This window comes from Nansenia antarctica, assembly GCF_963989245.1.
Source record: "Nansenia antarctica genome assembly, chromosome: 12".
Taxonomy (NCBI): domain Eukaryota; kingdom Metazoa; phylum Chordata; class Actinopteri; order Argentiniformes; family Microstomatidae; genus Nansenia; species Nansenia antarctica.
In genome coordinates, this window is record NC_137682.1 from 26813290 (window position 1) to 26829369 (window position 16080).

General features: G+C 43.0%; 1 protein-coding gene across 1 annotated transcript in view; it reads left to right on the forward strand.

Annotated features, from left to right (window-relative positions):
• veph1 (ventricular zone expressed PH domain-containing 1) overlaps positions 1-15862 on the forward strand; it is a gene marked incomplete at both ends in the record, with an annotated part of 105312 nt that extends 89450 nt beyond the window's left edge. Inside the window, 3 exons of the mRNA XM_080543675.1 lie at positions 7454-7590; positions 12939-12992; positions 15680-15862. Coding sequence (XP_080399801.1) covers positions 7454-7590; positions 12939-12992; positions 15680-15862 — 374 coding nt within the window. The remainder of the gene's footprint in view (positions 1-7453; positions 7591-12938; positions 12993-15679) is intronic.
• Positions 15863-16080: the final 218 nt, after the last annotated feature.

Here is a 16080-nt window from a genome sequence, read left to right on the forward strand (position 1 = left end):
AATTCTATATTGTTTACAGCTGTATCAAACACTGCTGTTCTGTGTGCCACATTCCCCCCCTTTTAGTGCTCCAGTGTTGTGTGATCTGTTCTAGAATATGGTGTCTTGTACCCATAAAAGGTCCTCCTCCCTGTGTAGGAATGATTAGAATGATTTGTGACTCTGGCAGTACATCCCATCTGAAACACACACACACACACACACACACTCACGCACGCACACACACACACACACACACACACACACACACACACACACACTCACATATCTGAGAGCGATCATAGTGCCAGTGATCCATGTCTGCGTTACTCATCATTGCTCAGACAAAGGCCTGCTTTGTTTCGTTCTAGTGGAGGCACCATCTCACTTCCTGGTTTACTGGCACCAAATTGTGTGTGTGTGTGTGTGTGTGTGTGTGTGTGTGTGTGTGTGTGTGTGTGTGTGTGTGTGTGTGTGTGTGTGTGTGTGTGTGTGTGTGTGTGTGTGTGTGTGTGTGTGTGTGTGTGTGTGTGTGTGTGTGTGTGTGTGTGTGTGTGTGTGTGTGTGTGTGTGTGTGTGTGTACTGGCACCAGAACAGGCCATGTGAGTGTGGCCTGGGGCTTTGAGTCCCACAGACAGGGGCCTCGTCCAGCTCAGCCCGGATAGAGACAAAGTGGGCAGAGTGTTACTAATCAGACCAGATGCTGTGAGTGTGTGAGTGTGCTTGTGTGTGTTTTTGTGTTTGTGCCTGAACGCACGTTATACAACTTACAGAGGTAATTCATGCAAAAACATGAAGTGAAGAATCAGTTTTATTCTTTCAATCTTACCTGCCCATTAACTTTGAGTCATTAAATACAGGAAGTTGTTGCCTTCTCTGTGTGCCTTGGCCAATAAGGATGAAGGGAGGGGGGTTGGGTGTTGAGAAGGTGTGAGGTGACAAGAGGTGTTGGCTGACAAAACATGAAACAATAAATTATAGGACTGACAATAGACGACGCCTACTTGCATTACCAGCAAACATAACTATAACTTGAACAAATGTTCTGAGGAGCTTCTCTGGAGACCAACGAGCCTCCTCTCCAGTGCAGCCAAGACCCATCTCTTCAGGTTACACCTTAACTGCTCCTCCTGAGACATCTCCTGCCCCCCAGCACTGCGTCCCCTGAAGACACCCGTTTTTTCCCCTTTACTGTGTCCCCTAAAACTTCTATTGCTCCCCTTGTACTGTTTCTCTGTTTCTCCAGTGTCTATATAATAATAAAAAAAAAGTTTAGAAGATGGTGATAGAAGTTGATTTTTCCTTCTAGCACAGAGACTGCCAATGGCCCCCCGGGCCTGAGCTGGATTAATCTTCCTGCTACGACTGGTGGATTGATGATTCACTTGCTTACTCAAATGTATCAAGTGTAAGTCGCTTTGGAATAAGGCGTCCGCTAAATGCAAAACATTTCAATGTAATGTAAATGCAGCCAAGCCCTGACACAGTTCACAGGTCTGTAGAGGTCTGGTTGTTCTCCAAACCATTGGTACAAGGGAAACTCACTGAGACCAAGCTCTCTTTTCAGGTGCACCCTGTCAACAATATTTACACAATAACAAAACAACACATAAAAATGACAACACAGTTCAATACAGAAATCAGTACATCATATAAAACCACAATATTAGGGGAAGCATCACGTCTTTCACCCAGGAGGTCCTCAATCCACACCCTAAATTGCCCAAGTGGCACCAGAACATCCGACTTTTTCCTGTAGATTGCTCCAGAAGTTAGGCGCATAACTAACAGTGGGGCAGCTGTGGCGCTGCCCCGGCTGGCCACATGTTGAGGTGTCCTTGGGCAAGACACTGAACCCCAAATTGCTCCCAGTGAGCGTCCGGCGCCTTGCATGGTAGCTTGCCGCCATTGGTGTGTGAATGTGTGTGTGAATGTGTGTGTGAACGGGTGAATGTCTGTTGTAAAGCGCTTTGGATAAAGGTGCTATATAACTGCAGTCCACTAACAGGAGATTTGCCCAATTTGGTGGAGACCCAGGGAACCTAAGCTATTCTGAGAACAGGTTAGGTAATTCATGTCCTTGAATTTAGTATTAATTGGGAGTTTATGCAGTAAAGCTTTATACACAAAAAGGGAGTAATGAAGAGATCTATAGGATTTTAAGGAGCTCCAGCAAACCTTTTGATAAAGAATGCAATGGCGAGTAATAAAACTATCACCTGTGATAAAGAGAAGGTATTTTCTTCATTATGTTATTAGCTGACTATTGATCTGATGTGATCCAAGACAGCTGATTACCATTACATACGTACATAAGACTATTATTTTATTGTTTTTAACTTCCACCAACTAGTTATTTTCATGTGTTAGCCAGGATGAACCAGGGAGCTTAATTTTATCTCTAACAAAGATTATTTTACACAATTATGTATGTTTCATAAAAATGAATGAATGAATGAATGAATGATGAATGGTCTTTATTGTCATTGATATAGTACAGGTACCAAACAACGACATTTGGGAGGGGGGGGGCTCCCCTGGTGCTAGGAAAGAAAACTAAAAAACAAGAAGGGAAAGGAGCTGGTTTACATAAATAAAGGCTATGTACACTATCCACTATACTATACTATACAAATAAAACACTATGCTGTACTCTATGCTATGCTATACCTATTCTAACATTTCCTATTCTCTGAACCTTATGTACCCTAGGGTTGTCATATTGCACATAGTGTTATTGCACATTCATTTAAAGTGTCGCAGTTTGCAGGTTTGAAATGTACACATTTGTGTTTCAGTATTACACTTGATTTCAATCTAGTAGCTGCCATCAATTTGTCTAGATTGTCCAGGGCCTAGAACCTAGGTCTTTGCTGTGTTCAGGGCCTGAATGGCCCTGGGGTAGAAGCTGAGCTTCAGTCTGTTTGTCCTTGCGAACATGGTCCTGAACCGCCTGTTCGAGGGCAGCCGAGCAAAGTGTTCGTACCCAGGGTGGGATGGGTCTCTGGAGATCTTGGAGGCCTTCCTGAGGCAGCGTGTATTGTACAGCTCTTCCAGAGAGGGGAGGGGGGCGCCGGTGATCTTCTGGGCCGATCTCACGACTCTCTGTAGCGCATTCCTCTCTGCGGCTGTGCAGCTGGAGAACCAGATGCAGATGCAGTAGGTGAGGATGCTCTCCACTGCGCAGCGGTAGAAGGCCACCAGCATCTCCTGTCCGATGTGGTCTTTCCTGAGGACTCTCAGGAAGAAGAGCCGCTGTTGTGCCTTCTTGATGATGGCTGCTGTGTTGTTCTTCCAGGACAGGTCATCCTGTATGTGCACCCCCAGGAATCGGAGGGTTGAGACTCTCTCCACGCTCCCTCCGTCGACGAGCAGGGGCTGGACCTCAGATTTTTTCCTCCTGAAGTCCACGATGATTTCCTGGGTCTTTGACTGGTTCAGCAGCAGGTTGTTAACCTTGCACAGCTTGCTCAGCTGCTCTACCTCATCCCTGTACGCCGCCTCGTCCCCCCCCGAGATGCAGCCCACCACGGTGGTGTCGTCTGCAAACTTTACGATGGAGTTGCTGGGGTGGACGGGGGTGAAGTCGTAGGTGTAGAGGTTGTAGAGGATGGGGCTTAGCACGCAGCCCTGGGGGGACCCAGTGCTGAGTCTGAGGGCTGTGGAGGTGTGGGAGCCCACCCGCACCCTCTGGGGGCGGTCAGACAGGAAGTCCTTGATCCATGCACATATAGAGTGTGATAGTCCCAGGTCTAGTAGTTTGGTCACTAGCCTGTCTGGAAGGATGGTGTTGAAGGCAGAGCTGAAGTCCACAAAGAATGAATGAATGAATGAATGAATGGTCTTTATTGTCATTGCTATAGTACAGGTACCAAACAACGAAATTTGGGAGGGGTGGCTCCCCTGGTGCTAGGAAAGAAAAAATAAGGAAAAAAACAAGAAGGGAAAGGAGCTGGTTTACATAAATAAAGGCTATGTACACTATCCACTATACTATACTGTACAGATAAGACGACTAGGGTTGTCATATTGCACATAGTGTTATTGCACATTCATTTAAAGTGTCGCAGTTTGCAGGCTTGAAATGTACACATTTGTGCCTCAGCACTACACCTGATTTTTTCAATCCAGCAGCTGCCATCAATCCGTCCAGAGCAGTCTCGCGTAGCTGTTTCCCCTCTCCAGGTGGGATAGAGTGGAGTGGAGAGTCGTCGCGATGGCGTCCTCTGTGGACCTGTGGGCTCTGTAGGCGAACTGGTATGGATCCAGGTTGGGCGGGAGGCGTGTGACTATGTGGGCCCGGACTAGTTTCTCGAAGCACTTCATGATGATTGGTGTGAGTGCCACCGGGCGGTAGTCGTTTAGGCAGCTCACCGTGCTTTTCTTCGGGACTGGGATGATAGTTGAGGTTTTCAGGCAGGGCGGGATGGTGGCCTGGGACAGGGACTGGTTGAAGATGTTGGTGAAAACCCCGGCCAGCTGGTCGGCGCAGTCCCTCAGCACCCATCCCAGGACGCCATCCGGCCCTGAGGCTTTCCTGGGGTCCACCGCCTTCAGCACGCGTCTCACTTCATGCTCTGTGAGGGTGAGGCTGCTGAGAGCTGGAGAGAGTGGTGTTTGTGTTGTGGTTACCTCCGTTCGCCCCTCGTCGAACCGGGCGTAGAAGGAGTTCAGCTTTTCCGCCAGCAGGGGGTCGTCCTCCACGGCTGTGAGCCTGTTGGCTCTGAAGTTTGTCATGTGCTGAACCCCCTGCCACACCCGCCTGGAGTCGTTGCTCAGGAAGCATTCCTCAATCTTCTTTCTGTGGTCTGCCTTGGCCTCTCGGATGCCGCGCTTTAGGTTAGCCCTGGTGGTGCTGTACAGCAGTGTGCCCTTCCCTGCGAAGGCGTTGTCCCTCTCCTTGATCAGTTTTTGGACCTTCCCAGTCATCCATGGCTTCGTGTTGGGGTAGACCCGGACCCGTTTGTCCACGGTGGCTGAGTTGGTGCAGTTCACTATGTGGTTCAGAACCGACGACGTGAACTGTTCCAGGTCCTCATGCTCATATTCCTGCCATGAGGTGTCATTCAGGCAGATCTGCAGTGGAGCGGACCCTGCTGGCCAGGTTCTGACAGTCTTAGTGGTGATGGGAGCACTTTTCCTCATGGGAGTGTAGGCTGGGATCAGGAGGATTGACACATGGTCAGACATGCCTAGATGTCACGTTTGTTCCCGTCGAGCACATGTGTGGAGAGCAGAGTTTGGAAGTGGTTGTGAGGTGAGGAGTATTTGTATTGTATATGTATTTGGTTATGTGTTTGGTGAATGTTTGCTTATTTCTGTATTGTATGTCTGGAGATGAGGGTTTAGGAAGGCCTAATCACCACTTTGCACTTTGTGGTCCTAGGCTGTATCGGCGTGTGGCAGCACGGCGCACAGCCACTGTTTTTCCTCCATAGTTTTAGCCCGTTGTTATTTTATAATGTTTATACTTGAGCTGTAACTCTGTGCCTCAGAAATTGAGCCCTGTGATAACGTGCCACTGAAGCAGTCTTTTGTTTATGGTCCACTTTGATTGTAGTGTTGTGATTTTGTGCACTTTTACCATTGCTGTGATGATTTATATTTGTTAGATGTGTTTTGGTTGACCTGACGTGTGATAGTGGCGTGTATTGCTTGGCACTCTGTGCCCATATTCTGCGCATGACGCAATATTACAGTGGCATCTTTGTCCTACCTTTAATCACATTCATTTGGCTCATTTTATATGCCTTTGAAATTGGTATAAAAATAAAGAACATTTGTGATTTACAGAAGCCTCTGTGTACCCTCTTCCTTCATTGGAAACTCTGTGTGGGAACTAGTTAGTGTGTATTTGGAATGTACACCAGTTGGAGGGTTTCTCCCCTTTAAAGAGAATGGCGTTGTCACCCATCTAACCATTAAGGTTACATTAAGGTTACTTAAGCAATAGCTCACGACAGGCCGTGGTATATGCTTATTATATCACAGCTAAGGGGCGTTGTTCGGCCCGACGCGGAAAAGTGAGCTATTGCTTTTATAAAACGGTTACCAACACTGTCAATATGAATTAGAAAAGCACACTCAAATTCAAATAGTTTTTATTCGTAATTAATCATCTTAAATAGTTCCCCTCAAATAAAATAGTTCCTCTTATTGCAGTTGGTCGCTAAGCAAGCGGTATGTCGGCGTTTATGTGTAACTTTACCTGGAGAGCACTCTAACCACTCCTCCATAGTTAGGCCACCCAGGAGGTCAAAATTCACCTGAAATGTTTCCATTTCCATATATTTTACCTAGCTTCAGAAACGTTTGTTAGTTTGTAACGGATTGTAGTATGGTATGTGTTTGATATTTTGTAACGGATTTGGAACGCTGACAAGTGCTGTTGTCACAGCGCGCGGCTGTAGTGGACGCAGGCAGGGCACTCCGAAAACGTCTCGACACATTTTCAAACAGGCTTTATTTTGATAAACAGACCACATATTGGGAATCTACATGGTTACTTTGCGTAGGATTATAATGTTTTATTTTTTTTAAGTTGATAAAATGTCCTTGAGATTGAATTAAAAGTCTGTTATATTTGGAATGTTGACCGTGAAACAGGCGTATTCATTTCGAACTGTGATGAGGCTCTACTAATCGTAGCTGTGGTATACGCTCAATATAGATCAGATTGCTTGATTTCACCCATCCGTTTTATAAAAAAATATATACAGCAGTACAGCCATGTACACAAAAAATTTGAGAAAATGCAATTGCAGCCATCATTAATAAAACTATGATAAATTATTTAAGCCTGATACACACATAAAGATAATCTGGCCGATTTGGCCCCTTCCGACCAAGGACAGCAAACGCCCGATTATCGTATGGCTCTAAAGATTATCCTACAAGATTATCCTGTGGTGTGAGGTGTGTTAAGAGTCATTTTCTCCCAACAATCTGCTCGGAAAATGGTTGGGGCAGACAATCGTAAATATTAAACGTGTTCAATATTTACGATCAAAAGTCCTCTTGTGTGTGGCCGACTCCCAAGTCCGATTGTGACGTGGAATGGAATGTAGCCAATCAAGAAGCGAGCTGACTGACACGTCTTCTTCTTTTCGTTCTTCACCACCTTATTTGCCCTGTCGCACATGGCTGCCTCGTACAGGTCAGTCAGGGTACTACTACCCTGATCATGCGAGATTTCTGGCTTGGATGATACGACTCTGTCGTAGGACAGATCTTTATGTATGTGGTGTGCTGTATTGGGAATATCGGAGCACACCACACACAATACAATCCAAACTGTTCAATCATGATTTTTTTATCTTCATGTGTGGGGTCTCAGATAAAAAAATCTGTCAAGATTTAGAAAATCTTTATGTGTGTACCCGGCTTTTAGATGGCTTTTCATTCTCTTGCTAGTATTGATGACTGTGTTTCTCTGTCAATCTCTAATTGTTACTGATGGTGTTTTCTCTGTAGTGGTTAACCAGGATGGACAGCCACTGATTGAGGGGAAACTGAAGGAGAAACAGGTGCGCTGGAAGTTCATCAAGCGCTGGAAAACTCGCTACTTCACCCTGGCAGGGAACCAGCTGCTCTTCAGGAAGGGAAAGTCAGTAAGTATTCCTAGACACACACACACACACCCATGCCCAGTTTGTATTCTTAATCCAATTTCTTCAGAAATAGATATGTATATGTTGTTGTATCAGTCCATTGAACATTTGGACCAAGGCAGATGAAATTAGCATCACCAAAGTATGATGAATCATTATTATCGCTGTGTCCGTTGAGCTTTATCTGAAAGTTGGAGGTTCTGTCCTGAGTCTAAATCTGCCTAATTCTTTCGAGTGTGACCTCTGACCTGTTATGACAACGTCGTCGCTCATTAACATCTGCCAATAAAGTCTCAGCTTTCTAATCCTTCCCATTATTGCCACAAAAAAGCTTTTTCTTCAGGTGGATCAACACAGGTTTGGTACACTATTGATTGATTGATTGAAAACTTTATTAGAAGGTTTGCAGAAGTAGGTACATGAAAGTACATATTACATACAAGGTCAATCTAAAAGGATAAAAACCCAAGAAAGCCACTGGCTTGTTTCAATTGGGGTCCTTGATTTTCAATTCATCATAGCTACTTAATCATAGCTACTTAAACTACGTAAACGATATGAAAGATATTCAAATGCCCACTCAGGTTAAAACAAGTAAACAAGCAGCTTTTAAAAGAAGAATATAGGCATGTAATAACGACTATCATTGATTCGCAGTTCAGTTAGTTACTAGAAGGCATGAACGTAATGGAACATGGAAGGTTTCCACTCCAGGGATTAGTCAGGCCCATATCAACAGAAACTTTCAAACGAACATCCCCACTACTACCTAGTTAGTGTAGAGTAGGGATTATTTTTGGCTACTTTGTTATAGACCAATTAGAGTGACTGAGATGATGTTGTTCCATCGACTGTGCTTTTTCCTCTCCACAATTCAACTTTGTAGATTTGTGTAAGTCTCCCCAGGCCTCAGGGTCGCATTCCTGAGCAGTTTTGTTCCTCTCCATTTGCTCAATTTATAATGACAACCTGATCCACACAGTGTGCAATTGCAAACTATGCAAATCAGAGACCCTATAAAAACTAAGATATTGATTCCAAAATTACATGAACTATTATCCTTGCATTAAGATGGACAACTCAATTGAATTTATTGAGTGATTTGTTGATGACATTTTTGCATTTGGTTCTGATTAAATAAAGATTTCATGGTAAAAACCAAAACAAATCTATAATCGCACAAGGGGGTTCACATACTTTCAAGCAGCACTGTATGTACATGAGCCAGGTTCTGTATTTACATTTTAATACATTTACTGGAATATCAAAAATGTGGTTTCGCTTTGTCATTCTGGGGTATTTTGTGTGGCTTGATGGCAAATGATTTTAATTCAATCCATTTTAATTGCTATAACGCAGCAACATGTGGAAAAAGTGAAGGGGTCTGAATACCTTCCGAATGCACTGTACTTGCCATTTTTGGCACTCAGACATATGTGACACCACAAGACTAGATCTGGCCCACAATAGTCTGCTGACTAGGGTGTAATTTATTTTTACTGCAGGCAATGTTGCACACTGTCAGATTTCAGTCCACACCTTGGGGGGGTAGTGCTGCTCCTGGACCCTGGTAAGCTGCTTTCTCCACAGGTCCATGACCCAACACTGTCCGCATACTCCCACTTCTCACACTAATACAGACATCTGGACGAGGCACAGAACCTTTTAGACAGCCTAGCACCCCTAGACTAAATTAGAGTTGACACCTGTAGGCCTGCTAGTTGGTTTCGTACACACACACACACACACACACACACACACACACACACACATACACTCCCCTCTCCCCATGCCTCCCCCAATAGCCTTACACCCTTAGTCCATTGACAATCCCTCCATATTTACATATTTTCCTATTCCACCTCTTTGAGTCATGATGAAATGTTGTATAAAGCAGTTAAACAGTGGAGACTCCATCTTGTGATAAGGCAAACATCCCACTGGAGGATCCTCTCAAACATCCCACTGGAGGATCCACTCAAACATCCCACTGGAGGATCCACTCTAACATCCCACTGGAGGATCCACTCTAACACACACACACACTCAAACATCTACTGGAGGATCCTCTCAAACATCCCACTCAGATCCACTCAGGCTGACTGTAATAACGTCGGTCCCAGTACTGATCCTTGGGGGATGCCCAAGGCCAGAGTCTGATGCTGCAACTTCATGAGTCATTCCTCCCTTTTAGAACTCGGGGTGAAAATCAACACTCAAAAGTAGCAGGGGAAAAAACGAAGGAAAATGCGTGGGAGGCTGTGTGTGTGTGTGTGTGTGTGTGTGTGTGTGTGTGTGTGTGTGTGTGTGTGAACACAAGGGAGATCCATTGTGTTTTGTCATGGTACAATTCCCTCCAACGAATCTGTGTTTGATGGTAACTTACTTTGAGAAAAACGTAATTATTCTTCATCTGAAAATGGTTGCCAAATCAATACCACTGAGAGAAAATAAGTCCTCAAAAAAACATCATTCATCATTACCATCATGTAATGTACTGTAGCAGAGATGGGATGAGTTATTATTGTTACACAATGTTATTTACAAAATAACCTTGTAATAACTGTTAATTTAATTACACCGGATAATATAATAACTTTAACATTTATAATGTAACCAGATATTATAATAACTAGACAGAACATGTAATAATGTTATTACATTATGCAGTGGTTATTACATCATCCGGTGAGTAAATTATTTTTCCTGTTGTTTGTTAACTGTTAATTGGAGTTAAACCCTGAAGAAGGTCGGTTAAATAAATAACTAGCAGGAGAGCAAGAGTGTGCAGCTCTCTTTTAACATTGGAAGCTAACAAACATTAGCAAAATATGCTTTTGTGTGCCTCTCCATGCCGAATCAAGTAATTTCTTGAGAATATTTCTTAAATATTAATATTTTCTAAAACTTAGGGTTCCCACATAGCTCAAGAGCTCCCCCATAGGTTGAATGTTCTATATAATCACATTAATATTTCAAAGCTAGCCCTCAACTTTTGAGGTGTGTGTGTGTGTGTGTGTGTGTGTGTGTGTGTGTGTATGTGTATGTGTGTGTGTGTGTGTGTGTGTGTGTGTGTGTGTGTGTGCGTGCATGCGTGTGTATGTGTGTTTGTGTGACAAACGACACGTCGGACACAACACAACGTGGGGTTAGGTCACAGTCGCAACAGTATAATAGTTTTCCACAGTAAATATCCTCAGGGGTTCATAACACGTTGCTTCTGGAATGGGGTTTCTCTCAATGAGTCTTCTTCACTCTCCTCAATGACTTCCTCAATGTGTCTCCCCAGCTGGGTATTTACCACCATTCAAATAACACCCGCCAACAGGCAAGCCACTCCCCCATGTACCCTGGGTAGCCAATCATCATAACCCACTGAGCTTACCATGACAGAAATAGTTGGATCGTGACAAGTTTCAATATGGTGTGATTGAGGGAAGAAAGAGCCATGTCAGTGGTTAGTAACTAAAAATACATTCAATCATCTTTGAGACGATCCAACACTTTCTCTATGTTTTTGTGGTGTTTTGTGTGTGTGTGTGTGTGTGTGTGTACATGTGTGCATGCACGTGCATGTGGGTGTGTGCTGGTGCAGACGCTGATGTTGGTACATTATTCAACAAAAAACATTTGCCTTACTTTGTCATTTTACTAACATCATAACAACAGCCGGATAATGAAATAAAGTCATTAATTTTTTTTCTATTTAACAAGTTACTAACATTATCCAGTTGTATTACATTATACATGCAACGTTACGTTATACAATATAATGTTCTATATTATAACTGTTGTATAATGTATGTTATTACATTATCAGTTGTTACAGGCAGGTTAGTAAGAGAAAGAAATAGAGCTTGGACTATGTAACAAAACCAATGTGGTTAACACAAGCAGACCCTCCACACAGCTCACCAAGTACTTCCAGTAGTACTGGCTATGACCCTGGACCACAGGATATGGCTGCAGTCCATAAAACACACACAACCCCAACCCCACACACACAAATATACTGTATGTGTTCACTCAGAAAATGTCACACTTACATATGGACTCACAGCTTTAAATCAATGGTGGATGTTGTATGCCTGTGAACAGGTCACACTTGAAAATGAGTCCTTGGGGCTCAATGTGTTTCTTACCTGTATAAATAAAGGTTAAATAAAATAATAATCAAAACACACATTTAATACATACTAACACTAACTGCAACAACAGACACACACACACACAAACATACTCCGACTCAGTCAGAAAGATGTAATCACCTTGACTCAGTCAGAAAGATGTAATCACCTTGACTCAGTCAGAAAGATGGAATCACCTTGACTCAGTCAGAAAGATGTCATCACCTTGACTCAGTCAGAAAGATGTCATCACCTTGACTCAGTCAGAAAGATGTCATCACCTTGACTCAGTCAGAAAGATGTCATCACCTTGACTCAGTCAGAAAGATGTCATCACCTTGACTCAGTCAGAAAGATGTCATCACCTTGACTCAGTCAGAAAGATGTAATCACCTTGACTCAGTCAGAAAGATGTCATCACCTTGACTCAGTCAGAAAGATGTCATCACCTTGACTCAGTCAGAAAGATGTCATCACCTTGACTCAGTCAGAAAGATGTCATCACCTTGCCTCAGTCAGAAAGATGTCATCACCTTGACTCAGTCAGAAAGATGTCATCACCTTGACTCAGTCAGAAAGATGTCATCACCTTGACTCAGTCAGAAAGATGTCATCACCTTGACTCAGTCAGAAAGATGTCATCACCTTGACTCAGTCAGAAAGATGTAATCACCTTGACTCAGTCAGAAAGATGTCATCACCTTGACTCAGTCAGAAAGATGTAATCACCTTGACTCAGTCAGAAAGATGTCATCACCTTGACTCAGTCAGAAAGATGTAATCACCTTGACTCAGTCAGAAAGATGTAATCACCTTGACTCAGTCAGAAAGATGGAATCACCTTGCGGGGTAGAACATTAAATAGGGTTCTTATAGGCTCAAGGATTTCATTTCCTCACACAGAAGCACCAAGACAATAAAACACTACTTCCTGTCTCACCGCATACTGTACAGTACTTCTGCAACTCTAGTACATCCTGACCACAAAATCTCATTTTCAAACTAACATCTTTTCTTATTTTGACACTGAATTGAATGGGAAAGTGTGTCCAAACTTTTGACTTGTACTGTATGTTACTTGAAGCAACAGGTCATTACAATACTCGTAAATCAATTGTTCAACACTAAAACAGCGTGCAATACTGGATGATGTCTGTGTGCCTCTGGTTTGAAAGTGTGTCTCAGGTTTTGTGTTTCTCCCTCCTCTCTTGCCCACTGCAGAAGGACGAGCTGGATGACAGCCCAATCGAGCTGAGCAAAGTGCAGAGTGTCAAGGTAGGTTAGTCATATACAGTGCCCTCCATACGTATTGGAAAGACGAAGCATTTTGTCTTCTTTTAGCTCTATACTCCAACAGTTTGAAATAAAAAAAAGAATGACTATGAGGATTACTATAGGTAAGGTAGAGATTTTCAGCTTTAAATCAATGTTTGCTGTTTTCAGATGGTTTCACCCTCTAGAGTCTAGATCATCATCATCATCATCATCATAATTCATATTTCATATACACCAAACATATTGGAAAATTGGCTTGACAGATGTTTGGGTTAATCAGGTGTGTTCCCTCACGTCATTTGTGCAAGCATAATTGAGCTGTCAATGTGTAGTATTGATTCTAGGCTTTGTGTTTGCCTTTGGAGTCTGCTAATGGTGTCTGTCAACATGAGGACCAAAGAGAGTCAATGAAAGTCAAGGAAGCCATTATGAGGCAGGAACTAGGGATGCACCGATACCGATACCAGTACTCGTACCCGATACCATGCTCAAGTACTCAAAACTACCACGATACATCCACCCCAATACCACTTCACGCTGTTGTGCCGTTTTCTTACTCTCTTGCAGATTCCTACTCCTCTCTGTCTCATTGGCCAAATGTATTAATATAGTAGTTATTTGGACAAATCAAAGTGACAAAGGGTGGGATAAACAAATGTCACAACAAGATGGCAGCTACTTCACTGGGAATGAGAATATCTACCATTACAGGATCTGAAATAAATATCCACTATTTTGTATGAAAAAGAAACACACTGCTGCATTGCAACTGTCCTCGATTCGAGTTAAAGAGAAAGAGAGTGTGTGTGTGTGTGTGTGTGTGTGTGTGTGTGTGTGTGTGTGTGTGTGTGTGTGTGTGTTTGCTGAGCATGTGAGGAAGATAGAGAGAATGATGAAAACAAAGTATTATCATTATGACCAACCTAAAACTTTTTACTATTTAACTTTTACATAATCAATTTACTTTAAGTGATTTAAAGGCAATAGGCTGACATTCATTCTGACAATTTCAGACTAGCTTGTCTGTTACCAGCTAAAATATTATAATTAATAATTCATAATTATTATATCGGTGCAGGAATATCAGAAAATGAATATCAGAAAATGAAAAGGAATATCAGAATATCAGAAACAGCCACGCCCTTGGACTTACCCAATTCAAACATCATCACGTTTGTAACATCATGAAAAAAGAAAGAAAGCACTGGTGAGCTTAGCAATCGCAAACAGGCTGGGAGGCCAAGAAAGGCAGTGGATGCTCACCATAATAAGTCATTTACAAAGAAACTGCCTTACAGTTCAGGAACACTCTCCAGGAGGCAGACGTGAACGTGTCAGAGACGACCATCCACATAACACATCACCAGCTGAACCACAGAGGCTTCACTGCAAGGTGCAAACCATTAGATATCCTCAAAAAGGAGGAAGGATGGTCAGGTTACAGTTTGATAAGAAGCCTGCAGAGGTCTGTAAAAGGATGGTCACGTTACAGTTTGATAAGAAGCCTGCAGAGGTCTGTAAAAATGACCTCAGATAAGATTCATATTGTCATCTACTAGAATGATGGCAAAAGGAAAGTTTGGAGTAAAAAGGATCTGCCCAAGATTTCCAGCAGCATACCATCTCATCTGTGAAACGTGGTGGAGGGCGTGGTATGGTTTGGGCGTGTGTAGCTGCCACAAGAACTGGCTCACTTGTCTTAAATAATTATTTAACTGCTGATGGCAGCAACAGAAAGTATCCAGAGTACAAGTAAATGCCTCCAAATTCATTGGATGGAGCTTCATCATACAGTACCACAATTATCACAAACATACTGCCATAGCAACTAGTCCGTTTTTCAGGGCCAAAAAGCAGAAAGTTGTTGTACTGATGATGAGGCAGAAATACCTCCAAACAATCAACAACTGAAGGTGGCTACATTACAGGCCTGGCAGAGCATCGCCAGAAAAGATACCCAGCATCTGGTGGGTCTCAGACTGATGCAGTTATTGTATGCAAAGTATTGTTGACCGAATATTGAACATGCATACTTTATGTGGACATAATACGATTTTTCCAATACTTTTTGAGCCATGAAGTATGTTTAGAAAATATTGCACCTTCTAAATGGTGAACCTAATCTGAAACAACAACAACAACATTGAATTAAAGCTGAGAATCTCTACTTTGACCCCATAGTCATTGTTTCGAAACTGTTGGATTGCTGCTGGAGTTTATAGCTCAAATTTAAAAAATGCCTACTCTTTCTTACTCAAGACTTATGGAGGGCAAAGTATAGGGCTGGTTAGCGTGGTGGGTTGGCTGGTAGAATAGAATGACGGATGTGCTCATATATCATCTTCCATTGGTTGACTGTTGGTTTCATGCTATCCACCTCAGAGAATTAAGAAGAATTTCACTTGAGAAGAATTTCACTGATGATATACAAGTATGGAGGACTCTGGTTCCACGTACACTGAGGGGCTCGCCTATAAAACAAACACAAAGATGAGCTCATATCATAACAAAACTCAGATACACAGTGTGAAAAAGACGAAGTATGTAGGCTCAACTTGTAAAAAGATCATGATAACTAGTCATAGTGACAGTACAATAACTGTTTCTACCATACCATCCATACTGACCATTTCTGAACCATTTGTATCAACCTTTAAATGAACATCACTCCTGGCCTGTGTGTCTAGGTGGTTGCTAAGAAACGTCGTGAGAGGGGTCTGCCTCGGGCCTTTGAGATCTTCACAGACAGTAAGACGTACGTGCTGAAGGCTCGGGATGAGAAACATGCAGAGGAGTGGCTGCAGTGCATCAACGTGGCCATGGCCCAGGCTAGAGAGAGAGAGAACCGTGAGGCCACCACCTACCTATGATAAACCTTGCTGTGAGTGTCACCCCTGACATACCTGGACTAACCCCTGTACCACAGACACTGCCCTACCAAACCAGAGATCCTTACCGTAGCTGCGGGGTGAATCTCCAAATGGATATCTTTAAGCTCTTTGTAGTGACACATGAGCATGTAAGCTCCCAATACTCCCACTCACAGAGCAATAAGAGTTTACATTGTATAACCAAGTGATATATCCTG